Consider the following 10,843-nt stretch of genomic DNA (forward strand, 5'->3'; position numbering starts at 1 on the left):
AACTCTTTTTTTAATATTCTGTTAACTTCCTTAGTGTGAGTGCCTTCTTGTAATGCATTAAATCGATTTCATACCCAGAACTAAACTTATCAGTTGTTTGGCAATTGGGCTTATCTAGGCTCTATGTGTCATGGCTTATGCAGGTTTTGCAATATCTGTCCTTGGAACTTGATAGTGCCTTAATGTTTTTAAATCTCTCTAGTGTAGTGCCTCATCTCTACTGAGGACTATCCAACAGCTAAAGGATTTTGTGTGCTTCAATTTAAGATGAAAGATGAAATTGCTGCCACAGTCTTCTTCATCACAAGGCTCGTGAAAAGGGAAGACAAGCTGAGCAAGCATAAAATTGAGAAATTTGCAGCTAAGCTGACAACAATATTGTTTGAGAAGTATAAGAATCACTGGTACTTGGACAATCCATCCAGAGGACAAGCCTTCAGGTAATAGGACCCTTAGTAAAACGGGAGGGGGAATGGAGCCTTTGCATGACATTCAAGGTGCAGTGAGTACCCTTTCAATGCCTGGAGCCTTTAAATTGGAAATAAGTGACAGAAAATTGAAAGAACTGCTTAGCTATCCCTTAAGGGAAGAAGGATTATTAACTGGTAAAGATGCACCTATTTTGAAAGTGGTTTCACAGGATATGCCTGTGTAGGTAAGACTAGAGAGCTGAGGTGGAAACATTAAGACAAAATGCACAATGTATCTTGAGTAGCCCTCTGACTTCTTGAATGCAGAATTCAAGTGGCCTTAAATTGACTTGTGGAATTGTTGTAACTGCTTTTAATTCCCTTAAAAAATTACCAGTTAAGCGAGTCACTGCATTATGTGTTTAAAACAAACAAAACCTTGTTTAGGCTTACAAATCAGCTTGTTAGGCTACCTTGCTGGTTGGGCCTATAAGTGAGAACTTGCATCAACAGGATAAATGTGTTGAGAAAATAAATAGTCAACTTAAGTGTACTTCGTGAGCAAAACTTGCAAAGTTGCAGTGAAATCTTAAATCCACCTGCACTTTGTTCTTACCTAGGTGTATAAGGATAAACAAACATCACACAAGAGATCCACTGCTGGAGCAAGCTTGTGTGGAGAGTAATGTGGACTTTAATAAGCTGGGTTTGCCAAAAGAGATGACACTATGGGTTGACCCATTTGAGGTGTGTTGCAGGTAAGTTGAGAAGCTGTGACTAACATGTCAAGTGCCCTACACAAACTTGATCGGCTCCAATCCTATTGCTAGGGTCTTAGTGTCTGAGGGTGTATTTACTAGTGTCAGCTGACTTCTAACAGATGTCCATACTGCTAGTGCAGAGCTGCGTTATACAAATACAGTCACTTTCAGATATGGTGAGAAGAACCGGCCCTTCACAATTGCACACTTTGAAGGAGAGGAAAACCCAGAGCTTCCTCAGCAGATCAGCTATGCTGTTGACAGAGCAGCACTAGACTATCATTCTGGCACCTCTTCAGATGAGGAGAGCTTCAACAAGGAGCCGAAAGCTATTCCCACCGTCAGCAACCCTAACAGTGTCTACCAGGTAAGCATGTGGTAATGGTATGTGGCTTTCAGTAAGAGGCATCTGCCCTCTAGGTTCTCTCATGAAGGAACACAATAGAGTTAACAGATGGCCAGATTTAATCTCCCTTCTTTCCCAAACACATTTTAACTTTATCTCATTTCTTGCTGTTTAGTTCAGTGACTACTGCAAGGCACCCATACAACCCTGGTCTCAGTATCTTCATAGGAAGACCTATATGACTGATGGCTCATGCTATGCCCAGCCCAGGGGTTACAAAGTCTACAGGCCGACAGCTGCTTTCACAGGACTGCGTGTTGATAGATACCACTGGATCAATACCAAGCGGTAGTTCTGTGGCTGCACCTGTTATAGGCTGTTGAAACATTGAGTTATGGTATGCAATGAAGGCTGGCATTGCAAAGTTTCATAAAAACAGAAAGCCCTTACTGTCTAATCCTTATCTCTCTTCTTGTACATCTGAAACTTTGCAGTTTTACTATATAACCTTTTAAATGTTTTATTAATGTTAACATAACATTGAAAACTAATGTGAGACTCTACTTGTAAGTTAAAAAGGAAATGCATATATCAATAAATCTACTCATGTTTTTTTTAAAAGCCATCTGATCTGCTATCAGTGCCCTGAAGGGAGTTAAAAAGCTTTTTGGTGAAAACACAAGAAAGTCCAGGAAGATAAAAACATCCTCCAAGATGCTTTGAATGATAGTCTGCTTCCTTGTGGCAAAGGTAGCAAGGGAAGCTGCATTGTGAGCAAAACATCTACACATCACAAGCAGAATCACCTCTGTGCTCCCCCTTGAGTGAAGCTTTGGTATGTGCAGCTGTGGAAGACTGTCTTGTCGCTCCAGCTAGGCTTTAGCCTCTAGACTATAGGCTACCTGTCAGAAGAACACAGCCTCATGGGCAGGAGAGGGGTGCATACATAGTGGTGTAGTTTTACACAGCTGTAAGCTAACACATCACCTTGCAGAATGATGGAGCTATTATCTCTAAGGATATTTAGCCTGCCAGTTTGCAGTACTGTGGCCCATAGGAAGCATTTCTCATAGCTCTGGATAGCTTGATTCAAACTGTCATCTAGCTAGTCCAGAACTCCAAACAGATGGAGACTCCCCTTTCAGTGGAAAAGGACTCACTGGAATGCTACTGGGCTTCAAAACCATGCTCTAAGATATTATTTCCAGTACTGAGTAAGAAAATGTTGTCTCAATGAGAATTAACAAAACTTTGCTCTGTTGACTTGCAGTATGTCTTCCTACTGACTCAACTTGTCACCTGCTCCATCATTACCTGCTGATTAAACTGTGGGGCATAATGGTTACAGAAGTGATGACGTCAATAGCTTCTGTCTCGCTGGCTAATCTGGTCAAAATACTGAACAAACTAATTTGTCAAAATTTAATAGCACATGTAAAATACCTATGGTTGTCACTTACTGCAGCCATCTCTACTTGCTGTACTCCATCATTACCTAATAAGCAATGATGGGGAGGGAAACCTGCTGGTAAGTAGCCCTGAAGGTGAAACATTATTTTTTTTTTTTGTCCAGTAAAAGCAGGCAGCTAGGAGCGTGTTCAAGATTGCAGGGCTAACTATAAAAGTGAATCCCTAGAGAAAGAATTAAAACTATAGTATAGTTTTTAGGAAAATCTCATAATAGGTGTGAAAAAGCTAATACTTGCTGTGTCAAACCATAGTTGCTCAGTAAACTGTATCCTAGCTTACCTTTCAAACATGATGGGGATAATCAGAAGGAGGCGAAGGGCTGTAATCAGCTATTCTTACAGTTATGTCTCAGTCCTGCTTCATGCTAACTTCATCCATATTTCTTCAGAACAAACCCACATCAGTCACATGTACTCTTGCACAAGAATTTTGCAATGAACTTGGTATTCATAGGGTTTGGTAGATCACTCATGCAAAAAGTAAAAATCCTACACTTCCTGTAACTAGAGATAACTGCCTTTTTAGAAGGCTTCATTTTAAAGTCAGTTTTTTATGTGTGAACATTCTAATCTGTGGGGTACTGACTAAATAAGATGTGAGGAGTGGCTTCTTCATTACTGTAAGTCAGAAGCAGTGTTTCCAACTAATTCTTGTGGCTTTGATAATAGAACTTGCACTTTAGCTGTTTAATCCCTTTATTGCAATCAGTAGTGGTCTTTTTTTCCTAGCAAGATCAAAATAAGCATCTTTTCAGGGGGTGAAGGTGTGAAGAATTGATTCAGCAGTTCTGAGCGGATGGAATGGATACATAATTTGTGAAATTATAACAATCCAACCACTTCTCAGTGTTTAAGATTTAATGTATAATGAGGTAACAGTGTTAGTGTTGGGATATTCAGTGACTCATGAAATAATTTGAATCTTGTCCTGTGTCTCCATGAATTCTTATTCTGGTGGGGAAGGAAGGTTCTTAGGTGACTCTGCTCTTTTATTGCTTGCTTTTTACTTAAACCAGAAGGTGCGGTGGGCAGGGAAGAGGTGATGTGTCATTGGTCAGCAAATAATGAATGTTTTGTGTATTTCAGGGTTTGGCTCTTGACGTTGGGAGGAGGAAAGACCATCCCCCCAAGCTTAAGATCAGGGCTAGCCTTTGACAGTGCAGGACCTGTGTTCCTCTATAGGTAGTACTACAGAGCAGCTGAAATACTGTGACTTCAGAACAAGGAAAGGTTGTCTGGGCTGGGCAAGTTGCTTTCAGTGGTGGATATAACATTGCTTGTTCTTGACGTGTAGCTGTGTAGATACAGTTATTTGGACCGATTATAGTTTTCACTGTATCATAAAGTCAGGAGAACAGTGTAACTATCAGCTGATGTCTGCAGAGGCTTCAGAATATGTAGTGAAATGATACATTAGTTTAAAAAAAAAGTTTTTAACACTAAGCAGATTTATGAGTTAATCTATATTTTGCTTCAGTTCCTGGAAACTCCAAGTCTGAGTTTTTGCAACAGTGTTTGTCTCTTCACCACTTGGATATAGCCAGAAATGTCAGTCACTTAGGCTAAAGTCTTGTCACTTAAATTACTACATTGCTTTCACTCCTGATCTAATGAGCCTTTAGTATGAAGGGGAAAAATACAGTATAGTAAAAACAAAAATACAGGATTTACTTTAGCTTAAAGCCTGAGGACAAATGCAGAGGACCAAGTTAGAACCAAACCACCACGTCTTCTTTTGAGTACCGTTACAACTTTCTGCTTAAGGCTATTTTCTCTTCTAATGCATCTATTTGTTTTACCAAACAGTCTTTCTCCAAATTAGTTATTTCAAGGTAGTAGAAAAGCAAGTCTTCATTGCCTTTACAGTTTAAAAACTGGTGTTCATCCTCTATGATATCCACCAGCTCTTCAGTTAACATATCCACTCTGTCCTCAAGTTCTGAAGGGGACAAGCAAGTGCAGGTTTCCTCTTCAAAGCTAAAAAAATGGAAAAGAATGCTTAAAGTTGGACAGTAGAAATTCCGCTGTTAAAGTGATATCCATAGACTCTTCACAAGAGCAAACGAGAGAGACAAGTTTCACTGGAACTTAACTTCTCTGTTACTGAGAAAGAGATGGTAGTGTACAGAGAAGTCATCAATCTTTCTGTGACATAACTTGGCATCAAATCTAATCTGCCCTTTATACAACGTGCCTAGATGTAGAAGGTTATAGAGATCAGCTTTGTAGTATGAAGTGAGGTTATAATGAAGAGGCGTCATGGCTTGCTTTATATCAGACCACCCAGATTGTTCAGTTGCTGTTGCCTACTACAACAGTTAATAATACCTCTTGTCAAATCATTCTTACCGTGTCCTCCATTCAAAGCTGCCCTTTCCGTAGCTGCTTGGGGCATGAAGGAAATGCAATTTTTTCCTCACAAGCAACTTGTCATTCAGTGGTTCCTCAGGTTTTGTATGAAGTAAGAGATTGTTCTTCATGTGTTACACAATAAGCACAGAAGTGGAGAGAGCAGATCAGTGTTAATTTTAAAAGCCTTTTTATAGACCCTTTAAATATATTTTTTTCATGGTACTACTCTTTTATGCTGTCTTAATGATTTGCATGAGAATTGTGTTTCAGTTTGTGTCCCTTGCCTCTTGTCCTGTCACTGGTCCATCTTCTTTGCACTCACCCTGCAGGTGTCTATATGCATTGATAGGATTCCCCCTGAGTCTTCTCTGGTTTAAAAAAAATCCCAGCCCTCTCAGCCTTTCTTCATAGGGGAGGTGCTCTAGCCCCTTAATCGTCTTTGTGGCACTTTGTTGGACTATCTCCAATACGTCCATTTTTATTTTGTACTGGGGAGCCCAGAACTGGACACTGTACTCTGTGTGTGGCCTCGCTAGTGCTGAGTAGAGTGGAAGGGTCAAGTCCCTTGACCTTCTGGTGATAATTTGCCTAATGCATCCCAGAATACCGTTAGTCACCCTTTTCAGCAAGGGCATGTTGTTGGATCATGTTCAACTTTGTGTACACTAGGACCCTTAATCCTTTCTACACATCTGCTTTCCAGCTGGGTGGCCTCCAGCATCTATTGATGTGTGGGGTTGTTCCTTCTGAGGTGCACGACTTTGCACTTCCCTCTGTTGAACTTCGTAAGACTGCTGTCAGCTCATTTCTCCAGGTTGTTGAGGTCTCCCTGGATGGCAGCAGCCTCCCCTCTGGATCCCAGCTGAGTTGGCTTATATGCAAAATGCTCAAACTGCTTATGCTTATCCATATGCCTGATTACACTTAGGGATACACCTGTTTCTGATGGTACAAATGGCCCTTCTCTTCACCAGCTCTAGTTTGAGTCACAATAGTTTTACCATCATTGTGGAGATGGGATTGTTAATCCTAGATCTGCGTACTCAAGGGATGGCTGAAGAGGTTTTTGGCTGCGTTGTTTATGAACATCTCTTTGCGGAAAGCCAATGCTATGCCTTTCCAATACAGTAGAAGTACCTTTAAGCTCAGGAATTTAAATAATGTATAGAGCTTCTACTGACATCCCACAGGAGTCTGACCTTACCAAGCAACAATTTGGAGAGGCAGGCATCTATAAGCCAATTTAAATTGCCATTTTGTAAAAAAGTAAGAACATAGGGATGACCATCTCTCAACCAGACAAGATCTCATGATCTTTCTTATTACCTTCTCAAAGGCTTCCATGTCTGTGAGGCTTTTCACTCTCACCTCAAAAAGTTGAGAGATGAGATTTATTTCCTCCTTGAAGAATGGTTCTTCCTTTAGCAACATCTGACTTATTCCATAAGATTTATCACCCTGAGGAACTGCTGACAGCTGGAGTCTGAGAGAGAACATTTCACTAAGACAAGCCTTTAGTGCCTAGAAAAAACACAATGTTTTGAAAACCTGGAAGCAGTGGAACACAATTCCTTACAGCTAACTACTGAATAGGGATATTAATGGAGGGGAGGAAGGCAGAGATGGATCAAACAATAGTAGGATATCAAGACAGGTTTTCAATTCTGGAAGCCTATTCTATCCAGAAAAAAAACTTCATTTCTCTCATGGGGATTTGATACAGACTACAAATATGCTGCATAATGTGGTTCATAAAGGGTAGCTTTCTGTGGGGGACTAAAATAACCGTGTGTACATTGGAAATACCTTTGGGGAAAATGAAATGATAATGGGTATCCCCTGTAATACAAAAGTGCACTTCATTGAAGGCTGAATGGAAATGGTTGCATCACATCAAGGTGTTATGGGAAGAACACTGCAGTTCCATTTTTCTTGACCAACAAATCTGTGTCTGGTGTAACTGTGTTCTTTGAGTCAGGACTGTGATTATGAAAGCGCATTCTCTGATTCTCCCATGTACTGGCCGGCTGATGGTTAGAATGTGGTTGTCTGTTTTTATCTCCCTAGCTGTCAGTGGAACAAATGAGTATTTCTGAGTTAGTGTTGTTTGTATGCAGGCAGGATATTAAGACATGATCTGGTGGATTTTTCTGTTGTCTTACTGTCTTCAGCTAATGTGAAGCAGTGTTCTTTGAATGTTGGCTATGAATCTATCTGTGAACAGCCACTGTGTAACTGTAACAGAATCTGTGGTTCTGTAATGGCAGTTCAGGTAATAGTTTATATTAAATAACTGTCTTATCTCTTTTTGATTTTTATTATTGGAAGTTGTACAAAGGTGTTAACCCCCCCACTTTTAAAATGGAAATATTTTATGAATATTGCTATAATGTAATTACATTTGGAACATATTAACGTACCTGATAAAAAAGCTTCAGAAAGAGCGGGTTGGCATCGTGTTTGAGGTCAGCAGCAGTGATATGAGCTAAGCAGTGCACAAGGAGGAGAAGGAAACTTCCTACATAACTCAGGCAATCCCTTAGAACAAATAGTTTGTTCTTTGAATTCTGAGAGAGAACAAATATCCAGAGCTGAGACAAGGGCACAGCAGTAGTCAGCTCAGCTGATGCAACTCTTCCAATGTTTTTTCTCAATTTTATGGAAGCTAAAAGATTCACATTAGAGTGCTGGGGAATATCCATATACACAAGAGAACAGCATTGTTGTAAGACCACTTAATACTCTATGATGTGAATCTAAACATTCTTGAATTCTCTGTTTCTAGACAGTTTTGTATCTATGTATCGTGAACTTCTCTCTCAACATCTGAGTTTTAGAAATGAATAATACTAAAGAGTCAGATTCTGTAATTTAATTATAGCACGTAAAATGCTGATATGCTGCTGCTTTCTATAAATCTGACCTACAGAGAATTTGGTAGAAATGGAAGTGGTAGAATTTGGACATGAGAAACTGGGTAATCAGAGCTGATTTAATAGATATGCTTTGGGTATGACCCTCACATTAAACATATATTCAAACTCAGTATCCTAGAGTACTCTGTTAAGTTTGTTCAGATGTATCTGGAGCATACATTTGAGGATTTCTTATGTCGGTATTTTTTCCTAGAAAGCATCAAGCATGCTATGACTTAAAACGTGTGAAACATTTTTGCATTTTACTTCCTAGTCCCAGAACTTAATGGATATGAAAATACTCCATATGTTGGCTAGATGTGAAGTTGACAAACCTGATAAAAGAAAGAGTTTCTGAAAGCATTGCCTGTGGCATTACTAAAAGGTATGCTGGAGGCAATACACAGGTTAATTTCTGGAGCCTGCAAAGAGAAGGAAAAATGCTTCTATAAAAAGTCCATATGCACATCAGATCTGCAAAGAAAGAGGGATTAATGGAATATAAGTTCACTTAAATGTCAGCTTTGATTTGCAGTGGGTATACAGAGCCAACAAATACCACATGAAAATGGAGATTGTTAAAAAAACCCCTAGCAAATCATAGTAGTTCATCTTGCCAGTTTCCTAATTAAGTAAATGAAAGTGTACTCCAGCCCTGGAGCTCTGGCTGTAGTCACTGTGATTTTTATTATTATTTATTTGATACTGTTATGAAAGACCCTAGAGAGTTTACCTAGACTAAAGCCATAGTGTGCAAAGAACTTCACAAAGAAAATGAGAGAATCCTTGCTTCAAGTTATAAAGGAAATATGTTTTATCATAATATTATGCAGTATGCAGGGATCGGGTAATGCAAGAATTAAGCTATGTGCTCAAGAAAGATGCCACAACAAATATATGAACTGACTGTGGATCTTGTGGCACGGAGGTTTGACTTCAAAACGGTCCTATACCACTGGGGAGAGAACATATATGGAATTCAATTCCTGATGTTTGCGCACTAGTCATTCTCTACCTGATCTTATCTTATAATTGGTAGATGCTTTGCAGCCCATTGGCTGAAGAATTTTTTGGTAACTATCTTCTTTTGGAAGTACTGATTATTAAATATCAGTATCTTAAAAACTTACATCAATGTGAAATCTGAGAAACTGTAGGATGGAGATGCCATACTGATATATGACAAACTCTCTTGTAGAAAGGGTTGCAGGATCAACTACTGTTAGTTCTCCTTCTTGAGTCATCAAGGCATCTTGTATATCCTGAGAAGTACTTGCTGTTTCTGCAAGAACAGTAGCATTTCATTAGACTAATTGGATTCTATTTTCATTTTGTTTGTCCAAGAGGTAACACTTCAATATAAATGTATAACATACTGCATTTCTCACCTCATAATATAATATGGTTGTTCAATATGAAATTAAGCCCTTCTGATGTATTATGAATTCTTTTTAAGAGTCATGAAGTGCTTGATACCCTTAGGCAATGCCCAAAACTTCACTCTTCATGGTGAAATTTCCAATAACTAAGGCCTAGAAAAGTGACATTACTTATGTGCGCCTCAGAGCTGATCAACAGCAAAGCTGAGGGTAATTCTGTGTTCCGAGCCTTTCTCCTTTACTGGTAGAGCACTTCCTCCAAAGAGAAGTGTAACGTTATGATGTCTGTCCAGCAAAATCTTATCACAATAAACACAAAGCTTCACATCACACTCAAGTTCTGACTTCCATATAAGAAAGAATGGAGGTGAGATTTACTTTTGTCCAGCCCTTGGCTTTCTAGTAGTCCAGCTGCCATTGCGTGACTTTGGAGCTCATCGTTCATGTCTCTTAGAAGACCAAGAAGAAAAGAGGTGTTTGTACACTTAGGTTTATCACCACCTGTGTAAACAAATGTGGAAATATTGCTTTTTCTAAACAATCAGTCTCTTACCATATTTTTTTTGAGCAAACACTTCATGCATTGGAATTACGTAGACAAGTAAGGTGAAACAGGTAAATAGTTTTGCTGTTTGGAGCACAGCAATGAAGTCTGGGCAAACATGTTAATGTTGCAGGAAAAAATATCTTTCTCTCCAAAACTCTTTACGTTATCCACTTCACTAGTTTTCTCCTTTTTCATCTATCTCAAATACCGTATCGAAGTCTGTTTAAACAGGAAGACTTGTCTTGACAGCTTACAGAATACTCATTGTAATTTTTCCGAACAAAGTTGTCTTTGTCACCAATGCATTTCTTTATTGATGAGAAAAAAAAATTCTATCTGCCCTCAACTCTATAAATAGTGACTTTCTATCAAAGTGTCAAATTCCATATCTCCTCAGAATTGGTAGGATTTTTTTTCCAGCTAATCAATACAACATTTACCTGTTTAAGTGCCCTAAGCCCAGTCTTCGGTTTATTACAAGGACTACATCATTGCTAATTCACAGCTGTAGGCAAGTTACTTATGCAGGTATCACATGTGGCTCATGTATTTTGTTGTTAAGCAGACAAAAAGGAGGTAGTTGGCAGGAAGTGTCTTGTGAGATTATTTTGTGCAGCTCTGTTTGTGGGGTAGTAATCAATAAAAGTGACTTAAGGTTTTTACC

At 39.1% G+C, this 10,843-nt stretch overlaps 1 protein-coding gene across 1 annotated transcript; it reads left to right on the forward strand.

Annotated features, from left to right (window-relative positions):
* The first annotated feature begins 267 nt into the window (after window positions 1-267).
* Window positions 268-1,869, forward strand: BTG4 (BTG anti-proliferation factor 4). Its single transcript, XM_063355412.1, has 4 exons — window positions 268-440; window positions 1,031-1,168; window positions 1,343-1,538; window positions 1,693-1,869. Exons 1-4 carry the CDS (start codon window positions 268-270, stop codon window positions 1,867-1,869), a joined length of 684 nt encoding a protein of 227 aa, XP_063211482.1.
* The last annotated feature ends 8,974 nt before the right edge of the window (window positions 1,870-10,843 follow it).

This window comes from Chroicocephalus ridibundus, chromosome 18 (assembly GCF_963924245.1).
Source record: "Chroicocephalus ridibundus chromosome 18, bChrRid1.1, whole genome shotgun sequence".
Classification (NCBI taxonomy): Eukaryota; Metazoa; Chordata; class Aves; order Charadriiformes; family Laridae; genus Chroicocephalus; species Chroicocephalus ridibundus.

Excerpts from the sequence above, each read along its gene's own strand:
- BTG4 (XM_063355412.1), top strand. The coding sequence starts at position 268 with ATGAAAGATGAAATTGCTGCCACAGTCTTCTTCATCACAAGGCTCGTG. Across the intron at positions 441-1,030 it reads TCCAGAGGACAAGCCTTCAG|GTGTATAAGGATAAACAAAC; the intron begins GTAATAGGACCC and ends GTTCTTACCTAG. Across the intron at positions 1,169-1,342 it reads CCATTTGAGGTGTGTTGCAG|ATATGGTGAGAAGAACCGGC; the intron begins GTAAGTTGAGAA and ends AGTCACTTTCAG.